The 17,075-nt window shown below is 40.8% G+C and overlaps 1 protein-coding gene across 1 annotated transcript in view; it reads left to right on the top strand.

The window, feature by feature from the left end:
• HSF4 (heat shock transcription factor 4) overlaps positions 1-17,075 on the top strand; it is a 105,503-nt gene that overhangs the window by 64,829 nt on the left and 23,599 nt on the right. The window contains exons 5-6 of the mRNA XM_089692844.1: positions 4,676-4,751; positions 13,935-13,999. Coding sequence (XP_089548970.1) covers positions 4,676-4,751; positions 13,935-13,999 — 141 coding nt within the window. The remainder of the gene's footprint in view (positions 1-4,675; positions 4,752-13,934; positions 14,000-17,075) is intronic.

Raw genomic sequence — 17,075 nt, 5'->3', positions numbered from 1 at the left:
ATGGATGTAAACGGATGAAAAACGGATGTACACGGACAAAAAATGGGTGTAAGCGGACAAAAAAGGATGTAAATGGACGGAAAATGGATGAAAAATGGATGTAAACTGATGAAAACGGACAAAAAACTGATGCGAGCTGATTAAAAACTGATGTAAACTGATAAAAAACTGATCTGTTTTTTCTTGGAAAAAATGTGACTGAACTGATGAAAAAAACGGAACGTTCGTGTGAAATGGGCCTTAGGGGGTCAGGTGTTTTTTGTTCCTGCCTCTACACACCCCTGAATATTATTAACAATGAAAACTTTGCACCACAGGCAAAACCAAAAGGAAGCAAAAATAAAGAAACACAGATGAGTGTGGTTATGGCTGCTGTATTCTTCAAAATGTGTCTGACTTCCACATTAGTGAACCCTATAAATGTATATATAGACTGCGCTACCAAAAATGTGAACCAAAATTACTTAACAATTTGCCACGTCCGAAAAAGCAAAAATTGAAACAAAAATTATATAAATGGAAAACACAAGAAAATATAAATAATGTCTAATGTATCAGTAAGTCCCATTCAAATAATAATTCCTTGAAAGCCAAAAGATAGGTGAACAGGTGCTGGTGCCATTAGTAACAGAAAAAAAACAGGCGACCACTTCCACGTGCTCCAGGTGACCCGCATGGATTTGCCCTCACCACAATGGATGGACCTTCTATTTCTAGATAGGTCTCACTGAGGTTTTTTTGGTTGGACCCACTGTGTGTCTTGTCACCAACTTGACCATTCACATGTACCAGGAATGCGATTTCTTTCCATGCAGTACACCGCCACTCAGAAGACAGCATCAGGAAAAAGGTTCATTGGCAAAGCAGCTGACTTGATTAAATCATATAGACCTAACAATTACACCGCACTCACATGTATATGTGCCTAGGAACCGGCACCTGGTACATACAGTGCTTCTTGTTAAGATGGCTTCCACCACCCCGAAATCAGAAGCTGGCTTGCGCTCTAGGGATGGGATGTATCGGATGGGGAACACTGCTTCAAAAGTCACACGCTTGTTCTGCACCACCACCAGTTTGATCCCAACTAAGTCCATCTTCAAATTTAGCAAGGCTAACCTAGGATCTGAACGCAACAACCTCTTGCTTACTAGAAGGTCGCATTTACCCACAGAGCTATGGTCAAAGGTAGAAGGAGTGTTCCCCATCTGATACATCCCACCCCACCCCTTCCCATCCCACCCCTTTCCATCCCATCCTATCCCTGGAGCGCAAGCCAGCTTTTGATTTCAACACATGTTGTGTCCAAAAAAGTTAACCCTGCCGCCATGTTCAACTGAGTGGGAATGGGGGCATCCCAAAATTGCCTTGCAGCTGCTAGTGATCAGATCAAGGGGTAAAGCAGGCAGTGAGTAGGCAACACAATGCCTTCTCATCACCTGTCACATGAGCATTCCTAAAGCAGGTCAATCTTCCGAGAGCACCATTATTGTAAATGAGGCTTACTGTCAGGTACATTGCCATCTCTCAATAAACTCTTGAAAATAATCAGTTTAAATGTCAGGTGGCTTACCTTTACTAAAACAACTCACGCAATGTCTTCAACTGTCAGGTCAAGCTTTAGATGATTTAAAGTGGTTGTAAAGCCTTATATATGTCCAGTGAAATGACTGGCCTCAGGTGATACACAGAGAGTAAACAAATCCTCCTATGTATGTTGTACCTGTCTGTCTGCAGTCCTCTCTTCTCTACATCCATTCAAAGTGCAGAAATATAAAACTTCTCTGAGAGTTCAAAAAACAGGAGGTGAGCTGAAGTTACACACTGCAGAGCTCAATGAGGAGAGCTCTGAGAGCTGATTGGAGGGAAGAGACCCCCCCCCCCAGGAACAGAGCTGAGGCTGTCAATCTGCTGGAGGTCCCTCCCCTGTCACCATTTTCCTCTTGGTGTCAGAAAACTTGTCAGAAAAGACTCATGCTGATAGCAGCAGAACGAAGCAGCAAACAGAAATCACACTCAGTGCTCTGGATTGAGACAAGTACACACTATACGAGGGATATGCTTTATTCATATTTCATGTCTGAGGTTTACAACCACTTTACACCAGAAATTTACATAGAATTCCAATTTTTCAGTACCTTATCTAGGTTATGAAAAGGTTTTCTGACACCCAACATGTTGCAGAGATACTACCAAGGATTGGAAGCAGCATAAGAGAGGGTAATGTATATAAAATGTTTAAGCAGCAGATTTTTGAATCTCACATAAGGAGATAAAGACATATGTAACGCCCTCTAGTGTAAGATGAGGACATTACACTTGTCAGCCTGGGAGTGAGTCAGCAAGGTTACTTCAAGTGATTCTAAAGGCTTAAATTTCTAAAAAAAAATAAAACAAACATGTCATACTTACTTGCTCTGTGCAGTGGTTTTGCACAGAGCATCCCGGATCTTCCTCTTCTTGGGTCCCTGGACACAGCCTTTTTCAACCAGGTTGCCAGTCACCCTGGGGTGCCTTCAGGTTTCTTTAAGAGTGCCTTGGCAAAATGCCTAAAAATTGCCAAAAATACTGTATAGAAGTCAGCAGGTGGATCAAGGTTATCTTTTAGTTACACAAAGCCATAGGTTTTCATTGTGCACCATTACAACTTCCTAGCTTCTGGCGACATAACAACCAATGATGTCATCAGTTGATTAGAAGGACAGCGGGCACCTGCACAGCATCCTTGCTTGCCCCTCTTCATCAGTACTGGGGTCACATTAGCTGAGTGAGAGACAAACTGAGAGAGAATAGAGACAAGGGAACAATGGAATACTAGTCAATACCAGTGCACAAAGGTGTATTTGCTTTGGAAGAATAAATCACCTCTAATGTTGGTTGTCCTACATGTACAGATGTTGCTGCATTATGTAAAACTATTGATTTAATTTTTTAAATTTCATTTTGTAATGGGTGCCTCAAGATTGTGCAAATAATCAAGCATGAAATCTGTGTTTGAGAACCAAGATCATAAAAAAGGGGTACATGGCACCACACCTCCAATGACATACAGGACCACTTCTTCATCCGCTCACCCAGAGTAAGGGAATAAAAAAAGGTTGGGGGGAGAGAGAGAGGATGGTGAGCAAATGGGAGGAGGGAAGTGGGGTTAAGCAGTTGGGAGAGGACAAGGATGGGAAGAGAGGGTAGGTAAGGGTGGGGTATGGTGGAAAGAAAGAAGGGACTCCAACACTCAGGCACCTCGCACCTCACACTCTTACAGAAGCAGTGACTTTGGGTCAAAAGAGGGGGGCATATCCCATATGGAAGAAAAATATATTTGAAATATATTTTAAAAATATTCTTCCCAAATATATTGCCATATATTTGAAATACTACAATTTTGCCAGTGGGAGGAATAGTGCTCCATCATTGGTGTCAGGGGGAGAAATGGTGCCCTGTCATTGGTATCAGGGAGAGGAATAGTGCCCCATAATTGGTGTTAGTGGGAGGAATAGTGCTCCATCATTGGTATCAGTGGGAGGAATAGTGCCCCATCATTGGTGTCAGTGGATGAAATAGTGCCCCATCATTGGTGTCAGTGGGAGGAATAGTGCCCCATCATTGGTGTCAGTGGGAGGAATAGTGCCTCATCATTGGTGTCAGTGGGAGGAATAGTGCCCCATCATTGGTGTCAGTGGGAGGAATAGTGCCTCATCATTGGTGTCAGTGGGAGGAATAGTGCCCCATCATTGGTGTCAGTGGGAGGAATAGTGCCTCATCATTGGTGTCAGTGGGAGGAATAGTGCCACATCATTGGTGTCAGGGGGAGGAATTGTGCTCCATCATTAGTGTCAGTGGGATAAATAGTGCCCCATCATTGGTATCAGAGGAAGGAATAGTGCCCCACCGTTGGTATCAGAGGAAGGAATAGTGCCCCATCCTTTGTATTAGTTGGAGGAATAGTGCCCCATCCTTTGTATTAGTTGGAGGAATAGTACCTAATTGTTTATACAGTGGGAGGAATTTTGCTCTATGATTGGTGCAAGTGGAAGGAAAAATGTCCCGTAGTTGGCACCAGTGGAAGAAATGGTGCCTCCTTATTGGTATCAGTGGGAGTAATAGTAATAGTACTCCAAGGGCCAGATAGAGGCAAGCAAAAGGCACTTTCAGTTTGGAGACCACTGCTCTAATCCCTAGACATAACGAGTATGTAACCCTTGCAGTGGGGGGAGACCCACTGCAAGAGTAGATTTTTTCTAATTCCAGTTGGGCTTTAAAGGAGGTCTAAACCTAAAGCTGCATTCACACTTCTGAGTAGCGGGAACAAGTGTTCCCATTCTTGATTTTGGTTGAGTGATTTGCACGCGAGAAAGTGGCTGGCAGAGGCTGGAGGTCAGGAGGCACTTAGAAATGTTGGAAAAAGTTACAGTAGTTTAGGAAAAAATAAACATGGCAAATGTTTCTGATAAAGAGTGCTTTAGCAACTAAATGTAATCTAGTTAGGATTTAGATCGAATTTACATTGATCTCCTTAGAGTCTTTAGAAAGTGCACAAAGTATGCATGCACAATGCTTTTGTCAACATTTGCATGTTACATTTTTTATGGGGAGCGATAAACTTTCAGATTGTTGAGTCCCAGAATGAAACTTGTCTTTTTGTAGTCATTAACTGTCGATCTCATTTTCTTGTCAGGCAGAATGAAGTACTATGGCGCGAAGTTGTCTCTCTCAGACAGAACCACTCCCAGCAGCAAAAAATAATCAACAAGGTTAGTTCATTGGTCATCTTCTCGTTAGAATTTGAATATGGAACCATTTGCTCTTCTTGATGTAACAGCTAAACTATAATAAAATAAAAATATTTTAAAAAAGCGCATAACCCATAATCATCAATCTTTAAATATGTGAGGTATCATTGCTGGCTTATTTTGGAAGATATATGGGCTGTCATCATGATCCTAGATTCAATACTTGATGATTTACTGACTTGGAACAACCATGTGCATGTGGGGTGACTTGACTAATAAAATGCACCTGCTTTTTGAGTAGTAACCCATATGGAAGAAAAATATATTTGAAATATATATTAAAAATATTCTTCCCAAATATATTGCCATACATTTGAAATGCTACAATTTTGGCCATATTCAATATATTTCAAAATATCTTTATATATATATATATATATATATATATATATATATATATATATATATATACTGCATGTTGAAATGTGTTTTTATTACAAAATATATGAAAAATATTTTTTATTACATTTCAAATATACTGTACATCTTTAAAAATACAATCTACATTTGTGGAATGCGTTTACAAATATATGTAAAAATATATGTTAAAATTATTTTTTTATGTGTTAAAAAAACCTGAAGAATATATTTAAAAAATATACATTTTTAAAAATATATATTTTTTAAATATATTCTTCAGATTTTTTTAACATATAAAAAAGTCATTTAACATATATTTTTACATATAATTGTAAACCCATTCCAAAAATGTAGATTTGTATTTTTAAAGACATACCGTATATTTGAAATGCATTTTTTAAAATATTTTGCATATATTTTGTAATATTATTATTATATTATTATACAGGATTTATAAAACACCAACGGTTTGCTCAGCGCTTTACATTATAGTGGGAGACAATACAGTAACAATATAGTTCAATACAAGAGGGATTTGAGGGCTCTGCTCCTTGGAGCTTACAATCTAGGAGGGAGGTATAAACGCATTTCAACATGCAGAGTATATATATATATATATATATATATATATATATATATATATATTTATTGAAAGATATTTTGAACTATATTGAATATGGCCATGTAGCATTTCAAATATATGCCAATATTTTTAAAATATATTTCAAATATATTTTTCTTCTATGTGTGAAAGTAAGGGGAAAAAATTTTTTCCTGAGTATGCGCCCTTTAAACTTAATTTACAAGGGTGATTTTTGCTGGTAGAAAAACTTGCCACATGCACAAAGTGTGTGTGAACAGCCATGGGCAGCAGAAGCGTTGCCATATTTGTACCCTGTACATATCAAAATCGCTCATCTGCTCTGTCAACCACTGGACACAGACAGTTTGCATCCAAGGATAGCATTTCTGGCCACAGCTAATCCTTGAGTTTGTATGTGGCCACAGCACAGAGTGAGGACGTGTCTAGAGGGGGTGTTTGAATGCAGCTGGCTTTCCACCATCATTGCCCTTCTGAATGAGACATTAAAGTAGAGATTCACTCTCAGAAAATACTTCCCTCCTATGTACCCCTCCTGCCCTCTGCTGCCATAATAGGGCTGCCTTCTTTTTTTGGTCGTTTTCTTGTTTACTTTTTTTTCGTAAAAAAAAAGTGCAGCTCCACCTCCTTGGCATGTCATTTGCCAAGGCAAATGATGTGCACTGTCCTCTCTTTGCCTCCTGGGATAGGCATGTAACATATCCCAGGAGGAATAGCACTTTATTCAGAAAGGAGGGGCATGCCTACAGCAGCATCATCAGGAGGTGTACCGTCTGACCCAGAAAGAGCTAGTGGGCCTCTTGATGATGTCCCAATCAGCATGGCGGTGTGGGCCTGAGAGGTGGCAGAACAAAGATTGATCTTAACTGGACAATGCTGCATCCTCCGGATGGGTGAGTTTCAGAAATATGTACAGCAACCCACCCAGTATGTAGGTGGGGGTGGGTGAAGATCTGCTTTAAGAACAAGTTAGCAAAGTTGACTTCCATGTTTTTAGATCCACTAAAAAGTAAATAAAGAAGAACAATACAGGAACATGGCCTAACATGGCAGGCCATGCTGGAACTTAGAGATTGCTGGTGATTGAAAAAGCACAGTTGGTTCGCAATTTGGACGGGCGGGATCTCAACCTATGACTGGGAGCCCTGAACCTCCTGGTCAAACAGGTGCCCCTAGCCTCCTCAAGCTATTGATTTCCAAGGGGTTCCACCTCAGTCCCTTCCTTATGTGACCATCTGTACTAATTTCTTGGTGACTTAATAATAGGTACTCCAACTTTGTCCCTTTGTATTCATGTATGTTTGTGTTTCATTATGATTTTTTTGTTTCCCCTGTTATACATGATAACTGCTTTTATTGCAAACCCGCATGTGGCAGTATAACATGTATGTTTTCTTGTGAAAAACCAATAAAAATGTATTGCAAAAAAAAAGAAAAGGCACAGTTGGATAGATTTGCTTATGGCATGTGAAGGCGATAACAGCAGATTAGACCATTTAAAACTTCATGTGGGAGTTACGTTCCCAAAATATGTTCAGCCAAACAGTATCTCTTTGACCATTACTAAATGTCAGATGGTTAGGACGGCAAACTTTGTTTAATTATGTCACGGTGTCCGCCTCGGTTGCCATGTCTCCTGTAGCAGGCCTCAGACCTTCTCCACTGCTGTATTCTGGTATCCAATCAGCGACATGGCAATCGAGGTGGACACTGTGACAGGGAGGGGGCCCAGGGACCACCAACATATATGGGAGTTGGATGCCTCTGGACCGTTTATGTGGAGGGAGAACTTGGCATATGTCGAAGTGGCCTAGCTGAACTAGGTCTGATGAAAACTGTGGAATCTGTTTGTATATGACTCCTGGAAAGCTTTGATAAATAAGTGCTATTGACCACTCATTTTATAGAGGGTCGGTATATTCCAGTAGAAGGCTTTGCACATTCACCAGTGGTGAAAGGTTGCAATAATTACACTGAAGTTTGCCTTTCAAGCGCATCAGGGTGCACACAAGTTCTGGATTCTTTATTGCACCTTTTGGAGAACTGTTATTGTGATTATTCAGATATGCAATGTTTGTATATATTTTGAGGGCTAAACTTCATTTTGATCTACATTTATTTAATAAAGGATATTACGAGATATTCAAGTCAAACTGGGACTTTTGAGTTTATATAATAGAAGAACAAAATTTAAAGAGTGGAAACTGCATTTATTTTTCGACAGAATTCCCTACTACATTTTTACAGTTATCCCAGCTTTTACCTAATGCCTGGATAGCTTCGGCATAGAAAGATTGTCAGTATGTCTGAACCATCCTAGGACAACCTGCTTCACTTCGTCATCAGTGCTGAATGCTGACCTCCGAGAAACACGTTTGTCCCGGAAAACACTTTCCATCACTTTACCTGTAGACGCAATAGTTTGACTTTTTTTGGTGGTGGTGAGTCCACATGCTTCCACTGCTTTGATGCTCATTTTGATGCCGGGGTGAAATGATGTGCTCAGGTTTCATCATATGTAATGATGCGATCCAGAAAATCCTGGCTTTCCTGTCAAAACGCTCCTTCAGCGCAGTGCAGTCTTCAACACTTCTGTGCTGTCAGAAGAAGAAAGCTGTCTTGGTACTCAGCTTTTGCTAACTTTACAAAAATGCAAATGTTCGTGAATGATTGTGCTCACCGTTCCCACAGAAAGATTTGTCTCTTGTGCAATTTCACAAAAAAGTATGCTTCGATTATCCAGGATCAGGTGTTCCATGCACTCGAAGTTCACAGGAATGACTGTTTTGGGCTGGGAACCACCACGACCACTGACAGACGTTTGGCCATCTTTGAAACATTTACACCATTCAGTCGTCTTACTGCGGCTGTCTCATCACTGTACTATTCTTGAAGTCTTCTGTAGATATCCACGGGTTTTACGCCTTCGTTCAAAAGAAGCTTCATCACCACACACTGTTCCATACACTAACATTGTTGTCTGCCATCTTGATTAACAGTCTTTGGACTGGCCTGTGCGCACTGACATGTGTTCTGGCTATCAGTAATAGGACACACTTGCCACTTACTACTGTGTGTAGCACCGCCATGCTAGTATCCCTTTTTATATCTGTTAAATAAAATACCTGGTTTGACTTGAATGCCCCTCAGAATATCCTTTTATACAGTATACATACTGTGTGTGTGTGTGTATATGTATATATATGTATATGTGTATATATATATATATCCTGGAATCTCCTCCATGCTCTTGAGACTGTGCTGGGAGATACAGCAAACCTTCTGGCAATGGTACATATTGATGTGCCATCCTGGAGGAGTTGGACTGCCTGTGCAACCTCTGTAGGGTCCAGGTATCGCCTCATGCTACCAGTAGTGACCCTGACCCTAGCCAAATGCAAAACTAGTGAAAAACAGTTAGAAAGGATGAGTAGGGAAGAAAATGTCAGTGGAACCTACTTGTAAAGCCATTCCTGTTTTGGGGGTCATCTCATTGTTGCCCATCTAGTACACCTGTTGCTAATTTCATTAACACCAAAGCAGCTGAAACTGATTAACAACCCCCTCTGTTACTTAACTGACCAGATCAATATCCCAGGAGTTTAATTGCCTTTATTTTTTTCTACCAATATATATATATATATATACACAATGTATATATATTTTGAAAGCTGTTTTTCATTTTCATCTTTGTTGTATAAATATGTTGTTAATAGATTATCTAAGCTGCTATTAACATTTTACGGATCTAAGCGTGGGTGTGATAAGAATTTTTATTAATAAATGGCATGACACAGGAGGGGAAAATGTACAGTACATCATGTTTAAATGTTTTAGTTGTGTTGTGTAGTGATTTGAAGGTAAGGCATGGTACCTTGAAATTTATTCCCAGGCTGACAAGAAGTCAATGCGACAGAGAGTGGCAGCAGATAAGAAGTGGTGGGAGAGGTGGATACATTTTCAGGGACTGAGCTGATGAAAATGGCTCTCTGTCCTGAGAAGACATCAGTAGCCCCCAGGACCGGCTTCCGATCATGTGACCCCTGTGACAGCCAATCACAGTGGTCAAATGATCCTTCCCTCCTCCCTGGGCATTAATAACTTTTAGGCCTCGCTCACACCATACGTGCAGAAAAACTGATGGAAACTGACGCGCAGATTTCACTTGCAGAGACATCAGTTTACATCAGTTTTCATGTGCACTTTAATGAGTTCTATGCATGATGCAGATTCCTGCGCAGAAAAAAATCTGCAAGTGGTACTAGTGTTGTGGTGTGAACAGGGCACATAGAGAACAATTGATTTTGTTGTGCCCTTGCAGAACAAGTGCAGAAAAACTGACATCTCTGCACTATGATGTGAACGAGCCCTTAAAGGGGGTGCTGGGGCAGTAGGATGGGGTTAAAATATAACTAAAAGAAAAACCTTTTACTATATTTGGATAGAGTGGTGAGGGAATAGAACCATTGTCAGATTTGTATTGTGTCTCCATTAGAAAGATTCATCTTCTCTAAATATTACCAGAAATTAAAGCAATCGTAAATTTAACATTTAGATTTTTCACCAGAACAGGCAGAGAGGAAATCTTTCAGTGGGAATACCTGTTCCCATTACAACTAAGAGGGGATTTCTCTCGCATTGGAAAAACATCTGTCCACTTTCTGTTGAGCCTACAGCAGTGGTCTCCAAATGCGGCCCTTCGCTTGTCTCTATCCGGCCCTTGGGGTACTATTCCTCCCACTGATACCAACAAGGAGGCACCATTTCTTTCACTGGCACCAACTATGGGGCATTTTTTCTTCCACTTGCACTAACAATGGGGCACAATTCCTCCCACTGATATAAATTAGGTACTATTCCTCCAATACCAAGGAAGGGGAAGTATTCCTCCAACTAATACCAAGGTTGGGGCACAATTCCTTACTCTGATACCAATGATGGGGCACTCTTCATCCCATTGACACCAGTGATGGGGCATTATTCCTCCCACTGACACCAATCATGGGGTACTATTCATCCCACTGACACTATTGATGGGGCACTATTCCTCCCACTGTCAACAATGATGGGGCGCTATTCCTCCCACTAACACCAATGATGGGGGACTATTCATCCCACTGTCACCAATCATGGGGCACTATTCCACCCACAGACACCAATGATGGGGCACTATTCCTCCCCCTGACACTAATGATGGGGCACTATTCCTCCACTGACACCAATGATGGGGTACTATTCTTCCCCCTGACACCAATGATGGGGCACTATTCCTCCCACTAACACCAATGATCTGGGACTATTTATCCCACTGACACCAATGATGGGGCACTATTCGTCCCACTGATATTAATGATGGGGCACTATTCCTCCCACTGTCACCAATGATGGGTACACTATTCATCCCACTGACACCATTGATGGGACACTGTTCCTCCAACTAATACCAATGACTGGACACTATTTCCCCTTCCACTAACTACAAGCACTATGTAATTTTTTTTAACTCCTACTGATGCTGGGATGTTTTCTACTCCCACTTGCCACTCCGGCCCTCCTAAAGTCTGAAGGACAGTAAACCAGCCCTTTGTTTAGAAACTTTGGAGACCCCTGCCCTACAGGACAGGACACACACACACAAAAAAAATTGGCTTTAGTTATAGTGAAGTATAGGATGAATCTCACACAGGCACAGCATGCAAACTCCTGGCAGGGAGTGTCATAGTTGGAATTTGAACCAACGATCCTAGTGCTGCTAGACAGAAGTGCTAACCACTTAGCCACTGACACTTAAAGTGATTGCAAAAGGCAGATTTTTTTTTCAAATAACAAACATGTTATACTTACCTGCTCTGTGCAGTGGTTTTGCACAGAGCATCCCCAATCCTCCTCTTCTTGGGTCCCCCCTTGGATCTCCTGACTCCTCCCTCCAACCAAGAGCCCCCACGACAAGCAACTTGCTATCGCGGTACTCCCAAGCCGCTGCTCTGTGTGTCCATTCACACACAGAGGAGGCTTCCCCCAACTCTCTCCTCATTGGCTCACTGACTGTTATTGACAGTAGCAGGAGCCATTGGATCCTGCTGCTGTCTTAGCCAATGAGGAGGGAGAGACCCAGGACAGCCGAGGCTCTCGTGCACAGCGCTGGATCAAGATGGGGCTCAGGTAAGTATTAAGAAGGATTGGGGGGGGGGTTGCTGCACACATTTTTTTTACATTCATTAAAATCTTGAGCCTTTACTACCACTTTAAAGCTGAACTCCATGAGGTAAGATAATGTCACAATAAAAAATGACATGTGCATTCTTCCTTAAATCCTGATGTACTTTGGAGGTTACTTATGAAAACTAGAGCATGCAAAATCCGGAGCACCTCTGCATAGAAACCAATCAGCTTTCAGGATTTATTGCCGATGCCTAGTTGAAGAAGCTGAAATTAGAAGCTGATTGGCTACCATGCACAACTGCACCAGATTCTGAGTGCTCCAGTTTTAGTAAATCCCCCTCATTGTGTATTTCATACAGAACAGTGCAGTAATCCAGCATAAAAGAATTCCAGCACTTTGTCTCTTTGCCGGGGCTTCCTGTTATTAAGACCAGTCACTGCTGCTCTCCCTGCTTGTGCAGGGTGACTGGTCTTAGCTCCACCCCCACCTATAGTTTTCTGCAGACAGCCTGCTGTAGGTGGGGCCTGTTGGGCCACTCCCAAAGCTCCGCTGTCTGCACAGAACAGTGATGATGTCATCAATACTTCACAAGGTACTAACTGGATTTGAAAAGTTATTTGGTATTGAGGAATATTTTTAAAGGATACATTCACCTTTGCGAACAAGTTACATGTTCCACCAGTTTTTAGGGTGAAACATGTAACATGTTCCCAATGTTCCATTGGCTGCCCTCTCTCCCTGTGGCAGCAGTCTGAGGGGAGGTTCCCCGTACTAGCTGTCACTTTTTAAAGACAGTGCAGCCATGCCCCCTTTTGGGGCCTATCTCCTGTCTAAAATAGGAAAATGTGCGGTGCAGCTGGAGGCACAGGTACCTTTCTGATCTAGAGTTAATTGTCCTTTAATATTTTGAACATTTTTGTTTATGGGCTTTGTTTTGCCTTGAGTGATTACGCTCGAGAGTACAATGGTCGTTTAGACCATGGTCCAAGTCCTATTTGTTTTTGATCTATGGTGACTTACAGCTGATATTTGTTGTAGTATGTTCCTGTATACTACTACTATCTCTTTGGATGCTGTTATGATTGTACTGATGTCAACAGCTGCAACTAAATAAAGAATTAAAGAAAAAAAAACAGCGCAGCCGCGTCCCTTTTGGGGCCTATCTCCTGTCTAAAATTGGAAAATATGCGGTGCAGCTGGAGGCACAGGTACCTTTCTGATCTAGAGTTAATTGTCCTTTAATATTTTGAACATTTTTTATGGGCTTCGGTTTGCCTCGAGTAATTACGCTCGAGAGTACAATGGTCGTTTAGATCATGGTCTAAGTCCTATTTGTTTTTGATCTATGCTGACTTACAGCTGATATTTGGTTTAGTATGTTCCTGTATGCTGTATATCTCTTTGGATACTGTTATGATTGTACTGATGTCAACAGCTGCAACTAAATAAAGAATTAAAAAAAAAAAACCAGCGCAGCCGTGCGGGGTCCAGCCCACATTCTGTGAATGAATGAACTACAATTCCCAACTGCCTTAGTGGCTGTCAATTTGTGGATCTCAATGCACTACCATGGCGCTGTGGAGCACCGTGATAGTTCATTGATTCTTCCTGTCAGTATATCTGCTTGCTCATATATCCCGTACGTGCAAGGAGATATACTGACAGGTCTGCAGGAGACCTACATGGCACCAGCAATCTGCAATGTTTTATAGGCCACTGCAACCAAAAATAATAAATGCACAAAAAACCTGCAAAAAAAACTTGCATTTATTATTTTTAATCAAAATGTGAACTTTTCCTTTAATTGAATGTTTTTGTGTCCGTAATTCTGATTTAAGGTTGAAAAATATTTTTTATGGTATGAAAAGAGCTGTGAGGTTGTTGGTACAGTGAGACATTTGTAAAGTAAAGGGTTTCTTGATGAAATATGCAGTTTTTTTTAAATGCTTGGACCACACAAAGGGTGAAAGGGCAATGAGTTCTGAATCTAATAACCTGATGTTGTGCTTTTTCCTGACAGTTAATCCAGTTTCTGTTCGGGCAGCTGCCTCCGGGCCCCTCCAGCAGCGGGATAAAGAGAAAGATGTGAGTGCCTGCAAGAGATCACCACCCTCACAAAAACTCCCCAACCAAAATCACAAGCTCAGCGAGGCCCCTGGGTGCAGGTCACCTGACCCAGTCACTCTGGTGATAAGCGCTGAATGGACCTGCTGAGTCAGATCTGCTGACCGCTGGCTTTCAGAATACTGTGTACAAAATGCCCTCTCAGCTCCTGAGACTATTGTGGGGGCATAGAGAGGGAGAAAAAAGAGGGACTGGCATCCCAGGAACACTCAGCAAAGCCAAACATCTAGCAAAGAAATACAGGAGATATTGTTGTGAGGATGTGGAACAGATTTATAGTGTTCAAAATGGCACTAGATTGTGTAGATGGCATAGACTACGAGACGTTTCTTAGAAAAAAAAAAAAAGATTGCCATCACCACTGATTGCGTCTATTTACATATTGGCTGTAAAATAACCAACAGTAATAATACAAAACAAGACAGAATTTACCAGCAATCACATAATATATAAGTAAGGTATGAGACCACCAAACTGCGCTAAATATGTAAACAAACAAAAATAAAAATTATATCCTTCCTGGATCCTTATCTTTTATAAACATCGCACTGCCACTTTAAAATATATTAAACATATGCAAAAAAAACTTCAAAAGTATTCCAGTGGCGCATAAAATCAATTATCAGTGTACAAAATATTTATAAAAATGCATATATAAATATAAATATGTGAATAATAAATAATATATAATAAATTATATTGTCCACTTAAACAATATTAATGGTGTAAAATAAATAATAAATAAACATTTTATGTTATTCCAAACAAAAAGTCCAAATAACTCAGTCCATCAAACAATCACCACGTGAGAAATTAAATTAAATATAACTGTGTAGTGCCCCCTCTCAGGTGTGTACTCACCAAAAAGTGTTGCCTCCCACTCTCATGGTTGGCACACTGAGCTTTGATGAATGAATTCCCAAGGACTAGATCAGATCACTTGTAATATTATGTTCTCCTTAAACTTGCGACAATGGAATCCCAGGACAAACGTTTGAGTTATTTGGACTTTTTGTTTGGAATAACATAAAATATTTATTTATTATTTATTTTACACCATAAATATTGTTAAAGTGGACACTATCATTTATTATATATTTATTGTTCACATTATTTATATTTATATATGCATTTTTATGAATATTTTGAACACTGATAATTGATTTTATGCGCCACTGGAATACTTTTTTTTGCATAAATGACATAATATCTCCTAGATTGTAAGCTCTGAGGAACAGGGCCCTCCTATCCCTCTTGTATTGAACTGTATTGTTGCTGTATTGTCTCCCATTATATTGTAAAGTGCTGAGCAAACTGTTGGCGCTATATAAATCCTGTACAATAATAATAATAATAATATATGCCTTCCAAAATCATTATACATGTAGCTAAATAGACTATTAGAGGTTGCCACCAAGAGTCATTTTACTTTAGCTGTAAGGCCTCATGTGCACTGCTGCTCCTAAACTGACGTTATTGGAGCTTTTGGCATTGCCTAAGCGCCCCCCAACTCAACTCAATATAAGTCTGTGTCCATGCGCAGGAGCAGGAGCATTTAGAGCAGTGGTTCCAACCTGTGGGTCGCGACCCCTTTGGGGGTCGAACGACCCTTTCACAGGGGTCACCTAAGACCATCGGAAAACACATATTTCCAATGTGTAAAGAGCAGCTACTGTGTAGAAAGCAGCTGCTGTGTTGAAAGCAGCAGTATTGGAGGTAAAACGACACTCATGAATTATAATTACTGGGTAAATAATTTTATGGTTGGGGGTCACCACAACATGAGGAACTGTATTAAAGGGTCACGGCATTATGAAGGTTGAGAACCACTGATTTAGAGGCAATGAAATTCCCCTCTCCTGACCACAGAAGAATTACATTCAGGAGAGGAGTGCTTTGACAGAATAATGCTAAACGTGACAAAAACATGGGTAAACATACCTTAATTTATTTATTACAGGGACTTATATAGCGCCATCAATTTACACAGCTCTTTACATATATATTGTACAATCACATCAGTCCCTAACCCTCAAGGGGCGTACAATCTAAGGTCCCTAACTCACATTCATACATACACATACTAGGGCCAATTTAGACAGGATCCAACTAACCTACCAGCATGTCTTTGGAATGTGGGAGGAAAGCCATGCAGGCACAGGGAGAACATGCTAATTCCAGGCAGGTGGTGCTGTGGTTGGGAAAAATATCGGCTGAAAATAGCCCTGTCGGCATTGTGCTGATAGGAAAAATTTGTCCGATACAGGGGACTGTGTGTACTACAGATGTGAGAGGGGGGGTGTGCGTCGGAGAAAGGCAGGAGAGGAGCGGTGTATACAGTGACTGGCCATCACTATATATCAGTGCCGGTTTTTAAATGTAATTAATTTTTTTCTTCACTATAGCTCAGAAAATAACCTGTTACTTTCCCCGAGTTAAAGGAAACAAAGTTTCTTTTTAGTTTCTTTCCCGAGGTAAAAGAAACAAAGTGTTTCTCTGAGCTACAGTGAAAAAAAAAATCCGGCAATTGAATAAAAACTAGCACTGACATATAGGGGTTTATTTACTAAAGCTGGAGAGTGCAAAATCAGACTCACTTCTGCATAGGAACCAATCAGCTTCCAGGTTTTATTGCCAAAACTTAATTGAACAAGCTGAGGTTAGACGCTGATTGGTTTCTATGCAGAAGTAAGCCTGATTTTGCACGCTCCAGCTTTAGTAAATCAACCCCATAAAGCCAGTGAGGGAGCCTCTCTGTATACACTGTTCCCTCACTGTATACATTGCTCCTCTCCTGTCCCTTCCTTGCACACACTGCCCCCCATCCCCTCCTCCCTTCAAAGACGGCCTGTCACTCTTATGCTGATGGGGACAGTTAATGTAAGGGGGCCCTCTGATGGGGACAATTGCCAAAACTGGCACTCTGGAAATTTCAGGAAAAATGTATTGAAGCATAAAGCAAACATAGGGCAGTATGCATCATATATCAGTTACAAAAAATTGCAATACTGACCCCTTATATGATGCATACTGCCCT

This window comes from Staurois parvus, unplaced genomic scaffold (assembly GCF_062004578.1).
Source record: "Staurois parvus isolate SC_StPar_1 unplaced genomic scaffold, SC_StPar_1.0 ptg000607l, whole genome shotgun sequence".
Taxonomy (NCBI): Eukaryota; Metazoa; Chordata; class Amphibia; order Anura; family Ranidae; genus Staurois; species Staurois parvus.
This window is presented reverse-complemented; position numbering and strand designations above follow the sequence as displayed.